General features: G+C 42.7%; 1 protein-coding gene across 1 annotated transcript in view; it reads right to left on the bottom strand.

The window, feature by feature from the left end:
* The window catches only part of rasgrp3 (RAS guanyl releasing protein 3 (calcium and DAG-regulated)), a 98,332-nt gene that overhangs the window by 45,939 nt on the left and 26,629 nt on the right, over positions 1 to 25,764 (bottom strand). Inside the window, exons 3-7 of the mRNA XM_059985623.1 lie at positions 22,320 to 22,422; positions 20,882 to 20,944; positions 18,493 to 18,624; positions 17,088 to 17,238; positions 12,041 to 12,214 (exon numbers count right to left, since the gene is read on the bottom strand). Coding sequence (XP_059841606.1) covers positions 12,041 to 12,214; positions 17,088 to 17,238; positions 18,493 to 18,624; positions 20,882 to 20,944; positions 22,320 to 22,422 — 623 coding nt within the window. The remainder of the gene's footprint in view (positions 1 to 12,040; positions 12,215 to 17,087; positions 17,239 to 18,492; positions 18,625 to 20,881; positions 20,945 to 22,319; positions 22,423 to 25,764) is intronic.

A 25,764-nucleotide genomic window follows, 5' to 3' on the forward strand; every position in this document is an offset into this window, starting at 1 on the left:
TGTGTGTTTAAACATATGGCTGACAACTCTCTTCAGATAATATTAAAATTTTTGAATCATTTTTGGAGTTTAGGCCATCTTCCCTCCTTCATGGGAATTTTAAATTAACTGTATATAGGATACAATTAGCAATTAATAAAGTTGAACAGTGGGCAAATAGACAGGGTTTTAATCTTTCAGTAGCTAAAACACAAGTTATGTGTTTTACAAAGAGGATTAATAGACCTTCACTTGATTTGAAATTAAATGGTCAAACTCTTGAAGTGTCAGTGGTATGTGTGATCTCTCGGCATATGGCTGGATAAAAAGCTGTCGGTAAACTAATTAATCAATGTAAAGGATCATTAAATATCCTCAAGTAACTGGGTATTCTTGGGGTGCTACACAAAAATCTTTTTTGACCATTTATATTTGTTTAATTCGATCTGTACTTAATTATGGCCAAGTGGCTTCAACTTCAAATTTAAAATGTTTGGATGTGATGCAACCATAGGCTTTAATACTGGGTTGTGATGCAGTAAGACTGTTTCCTGTTTCAGCTTTACTGGTTGATATGGGACGATTACCCTTAGAATTGTGGAGGTTTAAGTTGTTGTTAACATATTGGATTAATTTGAGGGGGCAGAGGAATGACCATTCTGTTAAAAGTGTGTTGGAAGACTGTTGGGAACATCACAAGAAGAATGTCTTTAGTTTTGGGTGGCTGGGTTCTCATCACTTTAGGAATTTGAGTTTGCTGGATTACGCAGTATGTCCCACTGTGGCTTTCTTGGTAACTCCGTCTTGTTTTTTTCCCAATTACTTTAATTGATTTAATGAAGTCCAAGGATTCTGATGTGACTGTGAGTCTGTTGGCTCATCAATATGTTAAGGAAAATTATTCTGATATGCTAACCATTTTTATTGATGGATCAAAAGGTAATTTAACTGGGAATGTTTTTGTACCTGAATTACAGGTCACAGTAAAGAAACATCTTACTAACCATTTATCAGTACATGCAGCAGAATTGGTTGCCATCATTTTGGGCTTACAGTAGATGGAGGAAACTTAACCTTGTAAAGTTGTAATTTGTTCAGATTCTTTTCCAGTTTGATTTGTCTTACAACAGGTCATTCTAGCAGTAGGTCAGATTTACTTCTGGAAGCTCTTTAAACTTTATTTTATATTCAAAGTATTGGTTTACATGTCATCTTCTTATGAGTCCCTGCACATGGAGGTGTTGAGGGGAATGAGTGGGTTGATTGGCCAAAAAGCTGTTAAGAGCTCACCTGTGAACATAAACCTTCCACTTAACAAATCAGAAGCTAAGGGGTTGTTGGGGTTAAGAATTAGGGGATTATGGCAAGACGTGTAGGATGATAGGCATAAGGGGAGACACCTTTAAGGAATACATAAAACTGTTGGTTTTATGGGAGAAAGGAGTACAACAAGAAAGGAAGGAATTTATTGACTCGACTTTGAATTGGTCATACTATGTTTAATTATTCCTCATATTGTTTGGAAACATCACTCTGGGATGTGTAGGTTTTGTCATCATTATGAAACAGTTGAATGCATTCTATTACAATGTGAAGCATATAAGGTTGAAAGAGATCAAATGCAGGCGTCACTACTATCTTTTGGTGTTGATAGTTTTCATTTAAAAACTTTACTAAATTATGGAAGTGACTTTAATTTAATTCACAATATTGAGACGCTCTGGGTGGGGCGTGGTCAACAGCCCGCCCCTGCATTTCTAATAACCAGTACTGTTTATTGCACTTGTGAGATTATGGTGGGAAGTTCCAGTTTGTTTATTGTTACATTTTAGCTTGGGTTATACAGTTATTTTCTTGTGTATTTGTGGGTCACCCTAACTGTAACCGGAGTGTGTGATGGTCACCTCCCCTGTCTGCATGAGACTGGTTGGGTTTACTCTTTGGGCCTTGGTCTGTTTGTGTCTAGACGCACACAGAGACCAACATCCGGTGCTGCTGGCAGATCATCAACTCAGTGAAAGACGCTCTTTGGTCGGCCCAAAACTTGATGGTCTACCAGCACATGGAGATGTCCGTGGGGGAATGCTGCCGACTGGCACATTCTCGGCTGCAGGAGTACGTGCTGAGGGACGCACTCAAACTTGGTGCAGCCACCACAAGGTCCTGGTGGGGAAGGACCACAGTTTAGGGATCTTCTCCTGTGGGAGTTGAGGGGTAGAGGGCTGGGGTGTATCCCCCTCAAAAAGGGTATGTAAATATGGAATAACGGAGTGCCACCTGGATGGCAAAAAGTGTGGAAATGTAAAGAGTGCAATGGAAACATTTGTACAGGATTGAGTGTCATTGAATGGTTTATTGTATATAATTTTATTTTTGAATAAAGTATATTTTGTTTAAATAAAAAAAATAAACTGTTGTTGAGTTAAAGAGCTTCCTCGTCTGTCATTACAGACCAAATGCTTGCCACAATATTATCTTTCATTATTTACAATCTATAGGTCCCTTTGGGGTAATTGATAAAGAAATAGGAGGGGTTTTATTTCCTAACTCTCTGCACCAGACTCCAGTCCAGTTGATGAGCAGTAATGCACCTTTAAGTTGGACTGCCAACTGCCATTAAAAGTCAAAAGAAGAAGCAGCAGCAGCAATGGAAATAGGAAGCTGGGTGGGAACACTTTTACATTTTATGTAATTTGTGAAAAAATATATTAACATTTACCCTTAAATTTAAATTAGACGTTAAGTATTAAATAGTGATTGATGATTGGCTGTCTGTTGTATCCGATGGTGACAGTTACGTTGTGCACACGCAGAAACCTGTGGGGAAAAGCCGCTGCTCTGAGGCAGTTCCACTCTCTCAACCTCGGAAGTCCGGCTCCGATGTTATGAGTAGTCGTCACAACTGGGGTCTTCCTTGGTGGCTGTGGGTGACCATGACTTCCTTTGTGCCTTGTCATGCCCTTTGCAGAACGGGGTCACTGGAACTCATTGCTGATCCCATCCACCCGATCCACCAGAGAAGACTTCACGTGGTAGGAGCTTGAGTGTCTCTGTCCCATTGAGGTATGAAGCCCTCATCTGATTTAGCCTGCTCTCAAAGTGGTGTACTGGGGTGTGGCTGCTGTCACCTACAATCAGCTCCTTGCTGCCACAGGTGAGAGCCAATCAGGTGGCAAATATCAACACTTTAACACTCAAACATATTCCATGCCTTCAGAGCTTACATTTCATTTTTATATGTTTAAATCCATCATGACCACACTTGTAATAAGATTAAAGCTGGAGTAGCCATAATGAGCTGAGTGGATTGACGGATTGAAGGTTGGTTAACAAATAGTAAACAAAAGGACAGGAATAGGTCCTCACAGCTTAACAGCTGTGACAAGTGAGGTACCAAAGAGATCGATGTCTGGGCTACAACTATTCACAATCCAAGTCCACAATGTGGTGGAGAGAGCACAAATACATTGTTTCGAAATTTTCTAAATTGGTATTCTCTAGCCTGAAAGACTGTGGGAGATCAAATTATGATTACATTCAAAATCAAAGGACCCAATTCTGTAAAAGGATTAGACGGAATAGAGTTTGTCAAATGTGTGCAGGAAAATTTCCTCAATCAGTGCACAGATGTCCCAGTGAGAGAGTGTGTGATACTTGATCTCCTATTAGGAAATAAGGCAGGGAAATGAGTTTGTGTAGAGTGTGTGAATAGTGCCTAGTAATCATAATGCCATTAGTTTCAAATTAAGTATGGAAAAAGATGAGTCAAGTCAGCAGGCTGAGACTCTAAAGTGGAGAAAGACCAATTTTGATGATATCAGAAAGGATCTGGCAGGTGTGGTTTGAGATAGGCTGTTTCCTGGCAAAGGTGTACTTGGTAAGTGGGAGGCCTTCAGAAATGAAATATTTAGAGTACAAAGCTTAAATGTTCCTGTCAGAATAAAAGATAAAGATATCAGATTTAGGGAACCTTGGTTTTCATGAGATATTGAGGCCTTGGTTAAGAAAATAAAAGGATGTGCATAGCAGAAAGGAACAAATGACGTGCTTATAGAATATAAGAAATGCAAGAGAACACTCAAAAAAGAAATCACTAAGGCAAAAAGAAGGCACAAGGTTGCCGCAGCAGACAAGGTGAAGGAGAATCCTAAAGGATTCTACAGATATGTTAGGAGCAAAAGACTGCAAGGGTCAAAATTAGTCTTCTGGAAGATCAGAATGGTGGTCAATGCGTGGAGCCAAAATAGATAGGAGAGATCGTAAGTGGATCTTTTGCATCCGTGTTAGCTCGGGAGATGAGTACAGAGTCTACAGAAGTGAGGCAAAGCAGCAGTGAGGTCCTGGACTCTATACAGGTTACAGAACAGATTGTATTCGCAGTCTTGGGCAAATAATTAATCAGGAACTAACAAAGTGTTTCCTCGGACCCTGTGGGAGGCAAGTGCAGAAATTGCAGATGTCCTAACAGAGATATTTTAATCATCCTTAGTGGCAGGTGAAGTTCAGGAGGATGGGAGGACAACTAATGTTGTATCATGGTTGAAGGAAGGCTCTAAAAATAAACCAGGAAACTATAGACCAGTAAGCCCGACATCAGTAGTGGGAAAGTTATTGGAAAGTATTCTAAGGAACCAGATATATGAGTATTTGGATAGACAGAGACTGATCAGGAATAGTCAGCATGGCTAACAGGTCATGTCTAACCAATCTTATAGAATTTATCTAGGAAGTTACTAGGAAAGTTGATGCAGGCAAGGCAGTGGAAGTTGGTCAAGGAGATTCAATCACTTGGCATTCAAGATGATGTAGGAACTTGCAGTAGGCACCGACTTTGTGGGAGATGGAATTCTCTGACTGGAGACCTGTGACTAGTGGAGTGCCCAGGATCGGTGCTGGGTCCATTGTCGTTTCTCATCTACACCAACTCAGACTAGTTGGGATGAAAGTCCCTGTTTCTGGGCTCTATTTTCCATGACTCTAAAGACTGATTGATAACTGTATATTAAAATAATCAAAGATGAAAGGATAGGACAAGGAAATAATGTTTGAAATAAAATATCAGCTATGATCAGAGAAAGTCTGAAGGGCAAATTACCTCTTCCTGGTCCTATTTCTTATACTCCATGTGTGGCTTCCTGTGCAATGTCCTTCTATGACTCTATGGAGAGGATATGTCTTGGAATTACAGTTAAACCTGGACTTGTTCTCTGTCTCTGTGCTTTGTTAAATATATAATTAAAGACATACCTCTTCCAGCTGTGTGTCAAATTTAATTTTGAACTTGTTGATTACATTCGGAGTATCGTTTGTGCTGCTTGCTTCACCAGTCAACTATTGCGTATTTCCCTGCTCTGCAGAGCAATCTTCCATCTTAGGTTCACTCTTTGGAGTGTTGCAAACTCTGAATTTTCAATAAAATTAATCTTCCAATTTAGGATGCTTTTATGGTTTTAATAAAGCCCAGTCAAGGTAACAAATTGGTGATTACTGCTGAACTAATGATGTAGGGATGAATAGCCCAATTCTGCTCCTATGTCTTATGGTCTTCCTGAAGCTTCCTAACATTTTTCATGGTAAGTAAAGGCATCAAACATTTCCATAATAAAACCATAAGACCTAGGAGCAGAATTAAGCCGTTCTGCCTATCAAGTATCCTCCGCCATTTCTTTGTCACTGATCCATTTCCCTCTCAACCCCATTCTTCCATTCTTCTGCCTTCTTCCCGTAACCTTTAATGCCCTGACTAATCAGGAACCAGTCAACCTCTGTCTTAAATACATCCTGTGACCTGAGTTCCGTAACTGCCTGTGGCAACAAATTTGACAGAATCCCCAACCTCTGGCTACAGAAATTCCTCCTCATTACCACTCTAAATGGACGTCCCTCTACTCTGAGGCTGTGCCCTTGGTCCTAGACTCCCCCACCATAGGAAACATCTTCTCCACATCCACTCTATCTTGGCCTTTCAACATTCAATAGGTTTCAATAAGAACCCCCGCCCCCCACCCACAACTCTAAATTCCAGCAAGTAAAAGCTGAGAGCCATCAATAGCTCCTCATACAATAAGACTTTTATTCCCGAATCATTCAAGTGAACCTCATCTTTTACAGAGAGAATCAGAGGAACAGGATTGAGAGGGTAGTAAATCAACCATGATTGAATGGTGGAGCAGACTCGATGGGCTGAAAGGCCTAATTCTGTTCTCGCGTCTTGTGGTCTATTTTCATTAGGATATCTAATAAAAACCAATTTATTCCAATTGTGGAAAGGTCTTGGTAATCAAAAATATCTACCCTTCCAAACTGTGTTATTATGAATAGGTTATTTTGATCATTATGAGTGCACTTGTTTCCTTGACAGGTGCTGCTGGCCAATTGCTTGTGGGATTCGATAACCCAGAGCTTAGAAACTTTACCTTCCCCAGCCAAGCATTAGTTTTACTTGGGAATTGGGGGGGGGGGGGCAGCTGTTTATGAGTCATCAGCATTCTTCCATCGATCCCCTTCCTGAGTAGGGATGCTTAATTCCAGAACTGTCAATCCAGATCATGATTTATGCCACTCTCTCTCTCTCTCTCTTTCTCTGTTACTTCTACTCATTTCCTTTCATGTGACTGGTTTCCTGCAACTAACGCATAGCACAAAGCAGAGGAAAAAACAGAGGAAATGACAGGGAACAGAACCACACTCTGATAAAGAGAGGAACACTCCGTTGAGTGTTCAGACATTGATACATTTGGGGGGTTCAGTTAAGAAGCCACAGTATTGGGTCATCCAGTTGTACTGCTTGCTGAGTCACAATCTACTTCATAATGAACACTCTGTTCTGCAATATCATGAATATCATGACCACGTACTCTGCGTTTCCTACTTGCACATTATGGTATATTACAACAAGGTTGTGACGCCTCAATGAACATTGAAGTTATTTTTAAAGTTACCAACTCTGGCCCTCCACATGGCAGCTCAAAGTCAATTTATTATCGAAGTATGTTTATGTCACCATATACTGACCTGAGATTTATTTTCTTGTGGGCATTCACAGTAGAACAAAGAAATACAATATAATCAATGCAATAAATGCAGGACACGAGACACAGAACCGACTTTACTTACCTATTGCTATAGAGAAAGGGTCCTTTTTGCCTTTTGGGTTCATGCTGGCTCTTAGCAGAACAATCTAGTCAATAACACACAAAAAATGCTGGTGGAACACAGCAGGCTAGGCAGCATCTATAGGGAGAAGCGCTGTCGACGTTTCAGACCGAGACCCTTCGTCAGGACTAACCGAAAGGAAAGGTAGTAAGAGATTTGAAAGTAGTAGGGGGAGGGGGAAATGCGAAATGATAGGAGAAGACCGGAGGAGGTGGGATGAAGCTAAGAGCTGGAAAGGTGATTGGTGAAAGTGATACAGAGCTGGAGAACTTCTTTAACTTCTGTTAATGCCCCTCCTCCCCTTCTTACCCCATCCCTGACATATTTAGTTGTTTGCCTGTTCTCCATCTCCCTCTGGTGCTTCCCCACCTTTCTTTCTCCCAAGGCCTCCCGTCCCATGATCCTTTCCCTTCTCCAGCTCTGTATCACTTTCGCCAATCAACTTTCCAGCTCTTAGCTTCATATTATTTATTTAACTTTTTATTGATTACTGGCACAATTTGTGCTCTTTCACAAATTGGATGTTTGTCAGTCGTTGTTATGTCCAGTTTTCATTACAGACTCTATTGTATTTCTTTATTTTCCCAAAAGTACCAGCATAGAAACAAATCTCAAGGTAGTATATGGTGACACATAGTCTACATACCATGATAATAAGTTTACTTAGAATTTTGAAAGTTACATCAAGCTAATTTAAAGAGCAAACACGAGGAAATCTGCAGATGCTGGAAATTCAAACAACACACACAAAATGCTGGTGGAACGCAGGTGACTGGTTTGACAGCTGGCAAAGCCCAGGGATAAAGCGCAGTAGCAGGCTGCACAAGACTTTTTTCTGCAGCGCATTTAGGCTCTGGGTATGATGTCAGTCAAGTTCCTGCCACCAAACAAGGTTTAACTACCCAAAGTAAGACAAAGTGGTAAATTCACAATGGTGGTAAGTTTATACTTACCACATAGTCAGCAGCAACCACAGATATCTCACTCCTGTCCTTTAATAATCCAAATGTTGAAGAGAAATAAAGGCTGATAATTTTTGGAGTGCAGTCTCCTCTGCTTTACGATGAACTCCAGCAGTATTACAACCTCAATATGGGACAGGCCTGCCAACTTCCTGGCCAATATGAGGGGCATGTTTCAGAAGCTCCCTCCCCATTGGTTGGGGGGAGCCATGATGGAATAGCAGAGCAGACTCAATAGACCAAATAGATAAATTCAAGTCAAGCTTATTGCCATTTAAATATTTATAAATATATTGTCAAGCGAGACAACATTTCTCCAGCACAGTAACACAGTAGTACACATAACACACTATAACTATTGAAATTTAGGACCAATTCTACAGATGAATTATACATAAATAAACAAAGAAAAGTGCATAAATTAAATATTGTCAAGTACAGAACAGGTTAACCGGTGACACCTCAAATGTGATATGGCAGGGTGTTCAGAAGCCTAATGGCCTGGGGGAAGAAACTGTTTCTCATCCTGATCGTTCTTGTTTTTATGCATTGGAGTCTCCTACCTAATGGTAGAAAGTCAAAGAAGATGCTGAATGGATAGGTGGGATCCTTAATAATACTAAGGGCCCTGCGTATGCAGCGCTCCTGGTAAATGTCCCTGCTGGATATTAGGGAGATGGCCCCTATGATCCGCTCAGCTGTTCTCACAGACCTTTGTAGGGACTTCTGGTCCAGTGCTCAGCTGCTCCCATACTCGATGGAAATGCAAATGGTCAGAATGCTGTCAGTGGTTCTCCTATAAAACACAGCTAAGATGGAGGGAGTAAGCCTCACTTGCCTCAATCTCCTTAGGAAGTGGAGGAGCTGCTGTGCCTTCTTGTTCAGGGAGGTGGTGTTAAGGAACCAGGTGAGGTCATCCTTGATGTGAAATCCCAGAAACTTGATGCTCTTAACTCTCTCTACGAAGGAGACATGTATTTGCAGAGGGGGATAGTCTGTCCGCACTTTCCTTAAGTCCACAATCATTTCCCTGGTCCTCTCCACGTTCTGTCTTAGGTTGTTGATCACACACCAGTCCACTAGCTGCTCCACTTCCACTTTGTACTCTTTGTTGTTGATGAGGCCAACTGCTGTTATGTCATCGGGAAACTTAAAGTCGCAGTTTGAGCTTAATCGTGCAACACAATGATGCGTCAGCAGTGTGAACAGTAACAGGCTAAACACACAGCGCAGTGGAACTAGAGACATTGCCAGAGACATGGACTGACTGTGGCCTTTCTGTTAAGATCCAGTTGCAAAGGGAGCTGTTGAGACCTAGCGGGGACAGTTTCCCCACCAGTTTCAGGGGCATGATGGTCCTACGTCTTCTTCTGTTCCAATGTGTTATAGTCTAACTTGGGAACTCTCCCTTCAAATGTTGACATGCCATTTTTATTGTAACACTGTCATATCAAAATAATTGGCCATTTACGAGTTCAATAGCTCCTCTTAATAGCAGAGAAATGTATGCAATATACATCCTGAAATTCTTTTTCTTCATCCGTGAGAACAGAAGAGTGGCCAAAGAATGAGTGACATTCAAAAAATTAGAAACCTAAAGCCCCCCCCCAACGCTCCCCCACACGCAAGAGGCAGCAAAGCACCGACCCTCCACCATCCCCACCCATTTCTGCAAAAAAAGCATCTGCACCCTCCACCCACCGAGCAAGCAATAGCAAAGCCCCCAAGAAAGACCATGATCTGAAGTACAACACAAATCAATTGCTCACCTGACAATTTGACATGCCACAGGCTCTCCCTTCCTAATAAAAGGAAAAAGAGGTGCCCCCTTTCACAGCGAGAGGTGAGGCATAACAAAACAACTGGCTGCTTATGTGTTAGAAGTCCATGCCAGAAGATCATCTGGTATATCAAAACCATTCAGTTCTTGGATTTAGGAAAGTGTGATGGGATTACAGTTTTCAAGATTGGACACATAAATGATGAGGCAATATTGCTAAATGGGTAGCCTAGGGTTCAGGTACGAAGTTTAAAAAATAGAGCAAGGTTTTGTAAGGTAGGAAAGCACTGGTGCACTTTAAGAATGGTGGGAAGATGGGAACCTCTTCTACTGATGCTGCATCAATTGTTAGTTTTACGCCTGGGAATAACAGATTTTATAAACCAAAGATGACGAGGAATTTTGATGAAGGTGAGAACTGGAGTTGGTCACAGGTCGGACATTATCTCCTTGTTTATATTGAACAACCTAACTGGTACTCAAATGTGACCAAGGACATAGGTTTCAACTTCCAAAGAGGCTTTTCATTGATAATGGACTGCTTATGAACTTAGAAAAAATGCAAAGAGCAAAAAACAAACTGTAATTCACATAATTGTTGTAACATTGCTCTGAACATTACTGAGAGGAAGCATTTATCCAGTCTATTCTGCCTGCAATTATACCCAAAGTTCTAACAATGTTTTAATCCCAGGATAAGTGAGTATCTTTGGTAGCTAAGGTTTAACGTAAACAAAGCACATTTGCCAGAGGAACACCAAATAATTTGGGAGTGGGAAAAAGTTACTGTGAATCATTGAAGATACTTTGGTAAGCCAATAGGTTCATTTATCATGAGCCTTGACCAACAAATAGAAGAGAAGAACAGTTTTGTACTTGGATCACATGGAACCACAGAGATCCTCCTGAAAGCTATGATGAATCTCAGACCTCACATTCATCAATCACCTATTTCCACCTTCAGCCCTAATTCATTTCACCCAACCCAACATCAGCTTCTCTTTCTATCTGAACTCAGAGAGCACCAGATCATCCATAACTCTATCGCTTCCATCCCAAATCTCAATCACCTGTCCTTGTTCACCTCCTCTGACTCCCAAGTACACTGAATTCATAACTTTCAACATTCCCTACAAATCTTTCCAAAGTCTTAGCTTAGCCCACCACAATCCCCCCTCTTGTCCTGTCACAAAAATCACTGAAGTTTAGGACACACTTGGCCCATCATGTTCAAGATGACCAACCAAATTCAGTACTTCCAGCTATTGGCTTTCACCTCTATATATTTGGCCCTTCAGATGTATGTCCAATTACCTTTTAAATGTGAGGAGGGCTTCTGCTACTTCTAAAGCTTCCGCAGTTCCCTCTCGTGTTAAGTTCTCACAGTCAAGAGTCCCACTGGAAGGAGCAGGAGCATGGTGAACTAGGGTTCAGAGGCCTGATCTGCTGAGCCAGAGACATGGGATTGACTGCCGTCTTGAGAATTTATAATTAACAATTCAATAAATTGTGAACAAAAATCTATGTAATGATGACAGCGAAACAGAATGGTAGCCCTTAGGGAAGGAAATCTGTATAATTTAACATAACTTGGCTTTTTGCAACTTGACTCTTAACTGTCTCTGATGTTGTTGTTGCTGGTTTTTTTTGCTTTCTCTTGCACCACAAGTGTTGGTCTTTTAATTTTTATTCTTATTTTTTTTTCTTTAATTAGGTTCCTTTGGGTTTCTTGCTTTGTGGCTTCCCATGAACAAGCAAGTCTCAAGGTTGTATAGTTTATAAAATTCTTTGATAATAAATTAATCTTGAATCTTGAAGTAGCCTTTCAGTTCAAAGGGCAATTAAAAATAGGTAATAAATGCGGGCATTGTAAACAAACATCGCATCCTGAACAAGTGAAGGTAACAGTTTTCATATAATAGGAACATTTTAAACCTGTTGTCTTTTCCTAGTTCTTTGACAGACTAATTTGAAGATAGGTGCCTTGAAGAGCCTTGCTTGCTCTATGCCCCTGTATTCTACAAAGCGTTTGAAGATTTGCAGTATGGTCGTGACCAATATCTGTGGCTTTGTTACCTCATGAGCACAAACCACCAAGGAAACACCCGGTTGCTGATGGATCCCCACCAGGAAAGCCACCAGCATTTCTGAAGACATTACTCACCTGAGCCACATTAATGAACTTGGTGATAACCTCTGCCCTTTGCACAGGTGTCTGCTTGCTAAGAACCATCAGCTGGAGCCACTGGGAAATGCCATTGAAGAGAGCGATGGATCTCTCAAGGGTTGGGTTATCCATTAGGCTGCGATGCGTGACATAACTCTGATAGTCTGTAAACTGGAGGAAATCACCATATCAAAAGTTAATTAAAGGTCAGGTGTCAATACATTCCTTGTACAAATGCATTAAAGCTGAGATTTGTTATATTTTCTTTGGCTGCTCATGTTTTATCCACCAATCCCTTCTGTTTTGGCTTGTCTAGTGTGAACCAAGCTTGGGACAGAATAGTCATACCTCTCCTTGGAGCTTTGAGTCAGCAGCTCTGCACTGCTGCAACCCTGTGAGCAGATCAGCCTCATGCTGATTTCAGAGGCAGGATGGGAGGGGGATGAGCCAGTCCGAGCTATTTCACTTATATCACTTATTTCCTGAGTCACGGGGAGACGTTGGGGGTGGGGTTAGGTCTACCTTAGAGTGTTTCCATGAATCATGTCTGACATTGTAGCTGTTTGTGCTTTATTTATTTATTTAGTCATTGAGATACAGAATAGACCCTTCCGGCCCTTCGAGCCACACCACCCAGCAACCCCTGATTTAAAACACAAAAATACAGCTGCAGATGCTGTGGATCAAAGAATACGTACACAACGCTGGAAGAATTCAGCAGATCAGGCAGCATCCGTGAGAAAAGAGTAGCCAACGTTTCGGGCTGAGACCCTTCATCGGGAATGGGGGGAAAGAGAGGGCCGAAGCCCAGTAATAGAGATAGGGGAGGGGGTACTGCCGAGAGGCGCCAGGTGGAAAACCAATCAGAGAAAAGATAAAGGCGGGAGTGGGAGGGGATAAGCATGAAAGAACTGTAGAGATAATGAAGCAGAAAGTTGAAAGGGGAGAGAGACAGAGAGGGACCTGGGATAGGGGAAGGGGGAGGGGGAGGGAATTACCAGAAATGGGAGAATTCAATGTTCATACCACCAGGCTGGAGGCTACTCAGATGGTAGATGAGGTGTTGCTCCTCCAACCTGAGTTTGGCCTCATCATGGCAGTAGAGGAGACCATGTATGGACATATCTAGATGGGAATGAGAGGCAGAGTTGAAGTGGGTGGCAACTGGGAGGTCCTGTCTATTGTGACGGACGGAGCGGATGTGCTCGACAAAGCGGTCCCCCAATCTGCGTCGGGTCTCGTCGATGTAGAGGAGGCCTCACTGGGAACACCGGATGCAATAGACGACTCCAGCAGACTCACAGGTGAAGTGGTGCCTCACCTGGAAGGACTGTCTGCGGCCCGGAATGGTGGTAACACTTCACCTGTGAGTCTGTTGGGGTAATCTATTGCATCCGGTGTTCCCAGTGAGGCCTCCCCTACATCGGAGAGACCCGACGCAGATTGGGGGACCGCTTCGTCGAGCACCTACGCTCCGTCCGTCACAATAGACAGGACCTCCCGGTTGCCACCCACTTCAACTCCGCCTCTCATTCTCATCTAGATATGTCCATACATGGTCTCCTCTACTGCCATGATGAGGCCAAACTCAGGTTGGAGGAGCAACACCTCATCTACCGTCTGAGTAGCCTCCAGCCTGGTGGTATGAACATTGAATTCTCCAATTTCCAGTAATTCCCTCCCCCTCCCCCTTCCCCTATCCCAGGTCCCTCTCTGCCTCTCTCCCCTTTCAACTTTCTGCTTCTTTATCTCTACAGTTCTTTCATGCTTATCCCCTCCTCCTCCCCCCTTTATCTTTCCTCTGATTGGTTTTCCACCTGGCGCCTCTAGGCACTACCTCCTCCCCTATCTCTATTACTGGGCTTCGGCCCTCTCATTCCACCCCCCCCCATTCCTGATGAAGGGTCTCGGCCCGAAACGTTGGCTACTCTTTTCTCACGGATGTTGCCTAACCTGCTGAGTTCTTCCAGAGTTGTGTACATAACCCCTGATTTAACCCTTAACGATAGGAAAATTTACAGTGACCAATTAACCTACCATCAAGCAGATCTTTGCACTGTGGGTGGACACCAGAGCACCCGGAAGAAACCCATGTGGTCACGGGGAGAACGTACAAACTCCTTACAGCGGTGGGAATGGAACCCCGGTCGCTGCCGCTGTGAAGCTTTGTGCTAACCACTACACTATCGTGCTACTTCCCGAATGAGCCGTGTTGCTTATGTTTGTTCTGTCTTGTGGGAGAAAACCGGAGCACCCAGTGGAAACCTGCGCCATCATGAAGACCCTATTCAAACAGTGCACAGTGTCAAACGAGATCAGGTTTTTGGAGCAGGCTGAATAATACATCACCACCTCCATATGTGCACAGAGCACCGGAGACGTCAGGTGTGGCTGCGGGCAGCAGGTTGGAACATGTAGCAAAGGTAGAGAGGGCTTCTAACGGCAAGTGTAGATGAAGGACAAGGGCATGGCTGAAGAACTCAATGATTTCTTAATGATGACAGCCATAGAAAACCTCCAATTACATTGATCATCAAAGAGATTTAGGCTGGATGTGCTGTCTCTCAAAGCTCTGTGTGCAGACTGACTAATTTCAGCCTGTGTGGTCAGTCACTTCCTTGTTGATGCCTCTAGTGGGGCTACCAGACCGTTACCAGGGATGAGATCACTGTGCACCCACTGAATGGCAAATTTTGGCAGCTAACTGCTGCAGGAAGCACTTGTGAGCTTCGGGATGAGTTCGGATAGCCTGCAGTCACTTCTGAAGCTGCCCAGAGAAGTCTTTTGATTTCAGCCAGATATCCCATTAAATAATGGATTGGAGCAACAAGCGTCACAGCACAGTGGTTAATGATTGTGTATTGTATCTAAAAGCTCCGATTTATGCCCCAAGGGCAGAGATGGGTGTAACATGGGCACTGGCATCATTAGGTGCATGTCCGAAGCCACAGTAGTCTCAGATGCATTGATGTGAACAGTTCATGAAAGAGGCAACACGAGTGAATCTGCAGATGAAGGGTTTCAGCCCGAAACGTCATCACTACCTCCTCTGTCTGGAGCTTTGGGTCTGTCTGGCCTGCTGAGTTCTGCCAGCATTTTGTGTTTTTAGTTCATGAAAGCACTCTTTTTAAAGGGGGAAAGGGTGTTCAAACATGTATTAAATCACTTGATCACAATGATCTTCTTCCAGCTTTTTATTGCAAACACAAAAAAGTCTGCAGATGCTGGAAATCCAAAGCAACATACAAAAAGTGCTAGAGGAACTCAGCCGGTCAAACTGCATCAATGGAAAGGAGTTAAGAAGTCGATGTTTCGAGCTGAGAACCTTCATCAGGACTGAAAAGAAAGGGGAGATGTCAGAGTAAGAAGGTAGGGGTGGGGATTTCCAACTACCAATCACATCAATCCCTTCCCCCCCCACTATCCAACTTTCCATAGAGATTGCTCCCTACATGACCCCCTTGTCCACTTATCCCTCCCCACTGATCTCCATCCAGGTTCTTGCAAGCAGAACAAGCACAACACCTGCCCTTCCACCTCCTCCCTCACTACCATCCAGGGTCACAAATAGTTCTTCCAGCTGAGGTGGCACTTCACCTGCGAGTCTGTTGGGGGTCATCTACCGTACCTAGTGCTCCTGGAGTGGCCTCCTGTGTATCCTGTAGATTAGAAGACCACTTCACCGAGCACCTTAGCTCTGTCCACCACCACAAGCGGGATCTCCCGGTGACCACCCATTTTGATTCTACTTCCCATTGCCATTCCGACATGTCAATCCATGGCCTCCTCTACTGCCACGAAGAGGGCACACTCAGTTTGGAGGAGCAACACCTCATATTCCATCAGAGAAGCCACCAACCTGATAGCATGAACAACGATTTCATGAACTTCTGGTAATTATACCCTCCTCCCCTGCACCATTCCAAATTCCTGTTTCCTTCGCTCACCTTCTCTCCTTCCCTGCCCATCACCTCCCTCTGGTGCTTCTCCCCTTCCCTATCTTCCATGGTCTTCTGTCCTCTCTTATTAGATTCTCCCTTCTCCAGCTTTTCACCAATCAACTTCTTAGCTCTTTATTTCAACCCCTCCCCCTCTCCTGGTTTCACCCACCACCTACTACCTTGTACTTCTTCCTCCTCTCCCTCCACCTTCTTACAATAACCAGGTGACCATTGAATATCATTTTTTATTCTTCAAGTGCACTTACGTATTCACCTTGGTAATGCTAAAATAGCTGCCTGTGCCTTTAAGAGAAAATGGTGATGAGTAGAAAGAAGAGTTGCAAGGTTCTAGAAAGAGCGTTGAGTGGTTTTCACAGATTTTCTGTTGTGCGAAGTTCCTTATCAGCGTTGTAGCATGAGCGAGGAGAACTCGATTCAGGGTCTAGCCTATATGTGTTTGGAAATTAAGCACGAGTGTGCTAAAAATTACCACTACCATATTGGGTTTGTATATTTTGATACTCTCTTTCTGCATTAAAACACCTAAAAGAGATAAAGGAATTTAAGACCTGAAGAAGTATTTGTCCTGCATATGCATGTTTCCCCAGGCTCCAAAATTACTGACTTCTCCCCTTCATTTCCAGTCTTGCTGTAGGGTCTCAGCCCAAAACGTTGACTGTTTACTCTTTTCTATAGATGCTGCCTGGCCTGCTGAGTTCCTCCAACATTTTGTGTGAGTTTCTTTCCAGACTTGTATTAACATGATATATGGGTTTTACTCCACTCAAGGCCGTTGATCAGCTCTGAGAGTTCTCTATGAGGTGAATGGGACAACTTGTGAGCACCAGCTGACAGTGAATGATGTGGTTCAGTTCTCCAGGGAACAAAATCAGTCCTTTCAAGGACTGAGTCTGTCAGGGAGGTTTGGAAGTATTACAGACAGCCCCTGTGAACTAGGGGCAAGAGGCTGTGTGGGGAGCAGGCAGCGGAGTGTGAGAGTGGCAATGGTGCTTTTAGAAGCGGTGAGTGTGGAAATTGGAAAAAAAAACATGTGGCAATTAAACACAGAAATCACAACTGCAAGGAGACGGGGAATCACTGACCGATATCCGGCGGAAGGACTTGTATTCCAGGAAGGTGAGGTGCTCCGCCAATTCCAGCGGCTCCAAATGATCAAACAACAGAGAAGCTTTCCCCTTCTTCTGGGAGACTTTCTTACGCTGAGTGACGCGTCTCATCCAGTCGTAGGACGGACTGGTGGAAAAGTAATAGTAGAATTAACGATTGGTTTGTTTAAAAACCTAGGTTCGACATGGAGTTTCATGTGATTCAAAACTATGATTAAATTGTAATCAATTACTTTAATTACTCTAATTTCCTTAATTATTATTTTATATTTCCCAAAACCTCAAATTACTTCTAGCAAATTAAGAAGATTTTTGAAGTTTAGTCTTTACTGCTATTGAGGGAAGCATTTATAATACGTGCACTGAAAGTAATGATGATAATGTGACTATTCATACACAAACAATAGTCTCTCCAGTCAGTCAAACTGCAGAGTCAGGTGCCATCCACTGGCGCCATTAATAATCCAGTGTCACAGAGTCTTAGGGCACTACAGCGCAGGACCAGGTCCTTCAGCCCACCTACTCTGTGCCGACCTGAGTCCCATCGTCCTTCTCCTGGACCATTCGCCTTCCCTACCGCTCCCATTTGTGTACTTATCCAAACCTCTCTTCCACATTGCAATTGAACCTGCATCCACCACTTCCACCAGCTGCTCATTCCACACTCGCACCACCCTCTGGGTTGTTAGCCAGTGCCATGGGTTTGTGCCAGAAGGAGCCAGCGTTCAGTGCCACCAATCATTGCCATCTGCTAGCTGCATCAGCCAATGCCACCCCTCAGTACCTCTGTTCAACAGCACAGTAAATGCCATCATTAGATGCCACTACCAGCTGAACCCATCTGGCATCGTCAGCAAACCTTGCCATCAGTCAGCATCATTAATCAGTGCCATGGGGTTGTTTCCTGTCAGTGCCAACAGTCATCACTGTGTGACAATTAATAGGAGTTTCAAGAGATTTGGTATCTCACCAATGAATCTAGTAAATTACTCACCTTCCAGTTCATGCCTTTTTTCATTACTGCCATCAGGGACAATGTACAGGAACCAAAAGATCCACACTCAACATTTTAGGAACAGCTTCATCCCTTCCACCATAAGATTTCCGAACAGTCCATGAACTACTATCTTGCTCTATTTCTAATATATTTCTTATTTTAGCAATTTCTTATGTGTTGCAATGGAGTGCTGCCATAAAATAACAATTTTGGTTCACTATCATTCAATGCAATCAGTCGCTACCCTGCTAGGGCCAATGTTTCTATCACCAATCAATACCTCCCAGTAGCCAATACCATCAATCAACACAACCAGTCAGCGGCACCACTCAATGTGGATTGTTGAAATCTATTTCAGGTCATTAAGTAAAGGAGTTCACTTACATGCTGGAGATGTCGATGAGTTTACTGTGTTCTTCATACCCTAGCTGGCTAGCCAGTTCCTGAAATTGCTCAGTCAGATGAACCAAACCGAGGTCCAAGTTAAACTCAGCAGGGAACTCAGAGATCCAGTACCTGCACATGCACATGCAGAAAGAGAGGACAGTTAATGGCTCTGTTTGACAAAAGACTGCATTATACTTAATGCAAAGGACGCATCCCTTGGGCATTATGAGCAGCATGGCTGCAAGATTGGAGTTCAGTTCCCACCCCTATCTGTAAGGAGTTTGTGTGTTCTCCCGATGACTGTGTGAGCTTCCTCCCACATTCTGAAAGATGTATGAGTTAGGGTTACTAAGTTGTGGGCATTCTATGTTGGCATCGGAAGTGTAGAGACATTTGCAGGCTGCTCCCAGCACTTCATTGGACTGTGTTGGTCATTGAAGCAAGTGACTCACTTCACTGCATGTTTCAATGCACATGAGACAAATAAAACTTCATTCTTTTGGGCTGCTTTCCATTTTAGGAATTTGATGAGGGATTCTCTAGTCAATTTTTCACAAGGTCCTCAGATGTTAGCAGCAAAGATTGGCAAATTGTGCAGAGAATGGAGGAACATGGACATTCTGTCATAGATGGAAGGGATCAGTTTAATTAGCCTGGCACAACATTGTGGGCTAAAGGGCCTCTTCCTGTGCTGTAATGTTTTCATGTTCAATGTTCTGTAAGAGATCAAGGTCATGGAAAGCTCAAGACCGTGGAGAAAATTCACATACAAGGAACACATACCCAATACTCATAGAGGGATCAGAAGTGGAGAGAGTGAGCAGCTTCAAGTTCCTGGGTGTCAAGATCTCTGAGGATCTAACCTGGTCCCAACATATTGATGTAGTTATAAAGAAGGCAAGAGAGCAGCTATACTTTATTAGAAGTTTGAACAAATACACCCAAAAACTTCTACAGTTGTACCGTAGAGAGCATTCTGACAGGCTGCATCACTGTCTGGAATGGAAGGGTTACTGCACAGGACTGAAAGAAGCTGCAGAGGGTTGTAAATCTAGTCAGCTCTATCTTGCATGCTAGCCTACAAAGTACCAAGGACATCTTTGGGGAGCAGTGTCTCAGAAAGACAGCGTCCATTATTAAGGACTTTCAGCACCCACGGCATGCCCTTTTCTCACTGTTACCATCAGGTAGGAGATACAGAAGCCTGAAGGCACACACTCAGCGATTCAGGAACAGCTTCTTCCCCTCTGCTATCTGATTCCTAAATGGACATTATATCTTTGGACACTACCTCACTATTTTTTAATATACAGTCTTTCTATTTTTGCATTTTTAAGTCTTTTCAATGTACAAAGTACGTATATCGTAATGGATTTACTTATTTATTTACTATTATTTTTAAAATGTTATTTATCATTTTTCTCTCTCTGCTAGATTATGTATTGCATTAAACTGCTGCTGCTAAGTTAACAAATTTCATGTCACATGCCGGTGATAATAAACCTGATTCTGGTTGCCATTATCCCTTTTATTTTAGTTTGTTCATGGACTGTGGATATTAGTAGCAGGCTCACTACTCAAGTACATTCCAAGCACACAGTACCAATGAGAAATCTAGACACAGGGTTGCATAAAGTGGCAACAGGAGACCAATAATCAGATCTCTGGTTAATTCTCAGTTATTTAACTTAGTTATTTAACCATCGGGCCCTTTTGCAATAGGTAGACCAGCATGCTCCTGCTCACTAGGTGCATTTCAGGCTTTGTTGCAGGAGTGATATCTTTTTCTCCCTCACTTAATGGGAGAGAGACTGAGATACCGAAGTGCTGGGATGGACTGTAGTTTTTTGATGGACCCTCGATAATGGCCTCTTCGGGGGCTTTGTTATTGCTTGCATGGTGTATGGTGAGAGGTTGATGCGGGGGTAGGGGTAGAGGGGAAGGTTGTTGCTTTTACTGCTGATTGTGCGTGGAAGGGGTGGGGGCCTTAGCACTCTGATGTTTTCTGTCATTCAATCTTTGAGATTTTCTTCATGTCTCATGGACGTCTGCGAGGAATAAGAATCTCAGGTTGTATGGTTGTTTATATTCTCTGAACCACTGAGCCATTGAACCATTGAGGACAGGATTCTGTTTGGCATTGAAACTGCTCAATATCAAATTACCCAGCAGTCTTTATAACTTCAGTCTGCACATGAACGCTACTGCAGGCGTGAGGCTTTATCCTCAGTGCAATTTAGAATTAAAATTCCGCACATCCGACTCTCCCATATGAAGCTGATCGTGTAGGGAGTATGAGTGCGTGCAGTGATATCCGATCTCCAATTACGTGGTTCATTTTTCTGTAATTCATTTCATTAATGATCTGTTTGGTGCAATTTCTTACCTCATTAAGTGACAGATTTTGAGTCGGAAATCATTGCAATCCTCACCGCATGCTTCCCGATACGTTTGAAAGTCAAGGGAAACATTTACATACTTTGAAAAACCACAGAAAAAGAGGAAAAGGAATAGGCCATTCAGTCCCTTGAATCCATGGCAACATTCAATGAGATCACAGCATTTGATTAATAATTTAATTAGTTCAGCACAACATTGTGGGCTGAGGGATCTGTTCTTGTGATGTTCTACATCCTATGTAAGTTCATGTTTCATTTCCCATCATCTATCTTTTGTTCTACACTTGCCTCTTTGAGGCACTGATACACCATCAATAACTCTCGGAGACGGGAGGTGAAGGATAGGCTTTTATTAGCAGCAAAAGGGAGCATGGCATCTCGGAGACTGAGGGAGGAGCAGAGCCTCCAATCGCCTTTATACAGGGGTCTGTGGGAGGAGCCACAGGAGCAGTCAGCAGAGGGGCGTGTCCAGACAGGTATACACATAGTTTACCACAGACACCTCCCTCACTACCTTTTTTAATCACTCTGTTGTCAACATATGGAGCGACACGTTAGCATTGTGTTTGGCTACTGTACCAGTGACCCAGGTCAATCCCTGCCACAGCCTGTAAGAAGTTTGTATGCCCTCCCCATGACCACATGGGTTTCCTCCGGGTGATACTGTTTCTTCCCACAGGTCAAAAACCAACTGGATGGTAGGTTAATTGTCCCATGATTAGACTAGGGTTAAATTAGGGTTTACTGGCATAGCTTGAAGGGCCATAAGAGAAGTGCACTGTATCTCAATAAATAAATATCTTCCTTCTGTTCTCTCTGTCTTCCACTCTGAGCCCCTGATCCAATCCCCTGCCCTACTCATTCAACTGCTCCCTATAACCTTAGCTCTCGCTTTTCCCATTTTGACAAAATTATTCTGAAAACTTAACTCTCACTTTTTTCACATGCTGAATACTGAATGTCTCATTCAGCACTTCCAGCACATCCTCATTTATTTCGGATGCACTATAGTCCCCAAAGAACATTGCGTCGGATCAATTAGTCCCTATCTGATTCTTATTTTTGTTGTTCATTAACATTGGAGCAGTTTTGGAAGAAGTTCCTCCTCGTTCATTCATCTGAAACTTGTGCAAAAGTATCAGTCACTGGTTGTATTCACTACTGCACAATCAATTCCACTAATATCAGGGCCAGTTTAACATGTCTGGTCAAAGATTTTCTTTCCCTATCCTTGCGTAGGTTCAATCCCAGTATGTTTTCACAGATAGCTCTGGTTTAGGACCTGCTCTACTGCTCTGCAGTTACATGTTCATCAGTAGTAAGACCGGATGTAGTTGTGTGAAGGACCAAACTGGAAAGGAGACAAGCCCTGGCTTTTCAATATGATCATTGTCAAAGTGCAGCTGAGGAGGTCTGGAAGGATATATCAGTAGAAGCTTTCCTGCCAATTCAGTGGATGGGAGGTACCATCGATGCATGAGGAGAACCATCCTTGGCACTTGGCTGTTACTAAACACCCCTTCATTATCTGAAAAATAAAGCATGGATTGAACATTACAACTTGGAGATGTAAAGGCAACACAAATAAATGTGTATTTTGTTTCCATCTCAATGTGAACACCACTGACAAAGCTCTTCTTTGGTCTATTTCTCCTAGAACCTGCTGTAATCTTAGACAAACTTCTACACTCTCCACTAAACACCACCAACTTTGGGGTCACCCAAAAGCTTACTGAACATGTCCACAGCATAGTCTTCCAAATCATTAATTTTAATGACAAGCAGTGGTGGACCCAACACCCATCCCTTTGATACACTGCTGGTCACAGGCCTGAACAACACCCTTCCACACCCACCCCCTGACTCCGACTCATATCTTCCTCGATCACTCGCAGTACTTCCAGGTTACCTGTGAAGGAAAATCAAGGAGTTGTAAAGAGAGAGAGAGAGAGAGAGATAGGATGTGAACAGTTTCTTTGGTCTACTGAATCTGTGCTTAGTTAACAACCCCTTTACACAAACCCATATTTTTAAAATTCCTTCTCACATTTTCACAAACTCTAGAATTAATCATTCACTTAGCCAGTAGGGGCTTAGTCAGCTCGCAACCCACCCATCTTTGGGATGTGTATTGTAGATCTTCAGTAAATGAGGAGAAAACGAAGAACGTAGAGGAAACTACATGTTCACAGGGAGAACCTGTAATCTCCACACAGACAATAAAGGTCAGGACTGAACCTGGATCTCTGGAGCTAAGAACTACTAATTGCACCAAGAGAAGCCGTGATAGGTCAGACCAGGCAAGATCTGATAATGTTAGTGAGCAAGGTGAATTTTAAATTAATCCAGCAATTTCAATGTCACAATTACAAAGACTACATTTTAATACCAGGCACTCATTTGGTTGTAATAGCAGAATTTAAACTTATTGCTCTAAGCCTCTCCATGTAACCTTGAGGTACAGTGCTATTGCAGCAGTTAAATTACCCCATTTAAAATCCAGCGATTTATACTAACCATCCAGAGTAGGTTAGCATAGATCCCTGGATTTATACATCCAGAAAGTCACCATGGCATTGATGGAGTTCAATTTTGGTTAATGTTGAACATCAGTCAGAAAAAATGGATTGTCATAAAAGCCCACCCTGTCCATGAACATTTTTCATGGAAAGGAATCTATGGACCTGGTCAAGCCTGGCCTATGTGACTCCAGAGTCAAAGTGGTTGACTCCCAACTGCCCTCTAAAAGGGCAGTAAGGAGGCAGAAAGAGTTCATGTAAATACCTTTGGCAAGTAGTGCTACGGAAAATATGAAGTATTTCCATATCACAAGTAAGAGGGAAGAGAGAAAAAGAGTAAGTCTCCTATGGGACCAAAGGGGCCACCTATGCAAGGAGGTAAAGGGTATGGACAAAACCCTAATAAATACTCTCATCTGTCTTCAAAAAAGGAGAACTACATGGAATTCATGAGAGATACATGTACAACAAAGTTCATGGGAATATTAAAGGTTGATAAAATTCTAATTCTGGTGAGATCTAATATTATGGGACGAATGAGAGAGTATTTCCAAGGCTCAGACCAGGAACGTTGTAACTTTATTAACCGTCAGCCAGGAACCAAATGACTGGATGATAGCTAACATTGTTCTTTTATTTAAGGAGGGCAGCAAGATTGGACAAATTACTACTGGCTGCTAAACCATACATCAGTGGTAGGGAAGTTCTAAGGAATAGGATTTATGTTTATTTAGAAAGGGAAGGGCTGATCAAGAATAGTCTACATGGCTTTGGGAGCGGGAAATGCTATCTCACTGATTTAATCAAGTTTTTTGAGGAGGTAGCCAAGGTAGTAACAGCAGGATGGTGGATATTGTCTTTATGGAGTTTAGTCAGGTGTTTAACAAAGTCCCATATAGTAGGCTCATGATAACACTTGAGATTTAAGGTGAGCAGATTAATTGGATCCAAACTGACTTGGTGATAGAAGCAGAGGATGGTATTGGAAGGATGACCATTGGTATGCTACAGGGATTGAGACTGAGCTCTTGCCATTGGTTGTACTGTATATTTAATGACTTTTAGACCATAAGAGTAGAATTAGGCCATTTTGCCCATTGAGTCTGCTCCGCCATTCCATCATGGTGGATCATTTTTTATTCACTCCTCGGCCCCACTCCCCAGCCTTCTCCCCGTAACCTTTGATGCCCTGTTCAATCAAGAACCTATCACTCTCTGCCTTAAATACACCCAACAACCTAGCCTCTACAGCTGCCTATGGTAATAAATTCCACAAATTCACCACCCTCTGACTAAAGAAATTTCTCCACATCTCTGTTTTAAATGGACGCCCCACTATCCTGAGGCTGCGCCCTCTTGTCCTAGACTCACCCACCATAGGAAACCTTTCCACACCTACTCTGTCATTCAAAAGGTTTCAATTAGATCCCCACTCATTTTTATAAATTCCAGCAAATACAGACCCAGAACCATCAAACTTTCCTTGTATGATAGCCCTTTCATTCCCAGAGTCATCCTTGTGAACCTCCTCTGAACCATCTCCAATGCTAGCACATCTTTTCTTAGGTGAGGAGCCTAGAACTGTTCACAATACTCAAAGTGAGGCCTCACTTAGACATGAATGTAGGAAGAATGCTTTGTTTAAAAGAATAAGTTTGCCGTTGACACATACTGCTTGTGTTGTAGACATTACAGAAATTTGCCTAAGGTTCCAGTCATGATATTGATCATAGTCAGGGAGTCATGGAGTGTGTTTGGTATATTTGCCTCAAACACAGACATAAAAATAGATATTGCAAAATCATGTTGTAATTCTTTGCCAGATTGAAGAAGTGATTGCAAGACTGTAATTTTGGCAATGCTTTCTCTAAGGGACAGATTAATATTCTGAATCAGGGGATTATTGGATACAGAGGTGAATCTGACCTCTGAAGCATAGTGTAGTTGGAAATGGCAAATGAGAACAAGGAGTTCCATATAATTCTGCCTGTTTCATGTACACTGAGGAAATGTGTCAACACACACTATTTAAAAGCAAGCTAAGAATTATTTTCAAAGATGACAAAAATTATGGAAGGCGACACACTGTCTGAATGATGGTTCAGACAGGAAAATTACCCCACATATTATAAGAACATAAGAGATAGGAGCAGGAGTAGGCCAATCGGCCCCTCAAGCCTGCTCCGCCATTCAACAAGATCATGGCTGATCCAATCTTAACTCTAGTTTTCACCGAATCCCACAAGGCAACAGTGCCAACCAACAGGGCACCATGCCGCCCATTTTATTTTATTATTCATCCCGCCCAAACCCATGTGATCACCCGGGGGAAAAAAAACGATTTGCCAATT

Source organism: Hypanus sabinus, chromosome 12 (assembly GCF_030144855.1).
Source record: "Hypanus sabinus isolate sHypSab1 chromosome 12, sHypSab1.hap1, whole genome shotgun sequence".
In the NCBI taxonomy this organism is placed as follows: domain Eukaryota; kingdom Metazoa; phylum Chordata; class Chondrichthyes; order Myliobatiformes; family Dasyatidae; genus Hypanus; species Hypanus sabinus.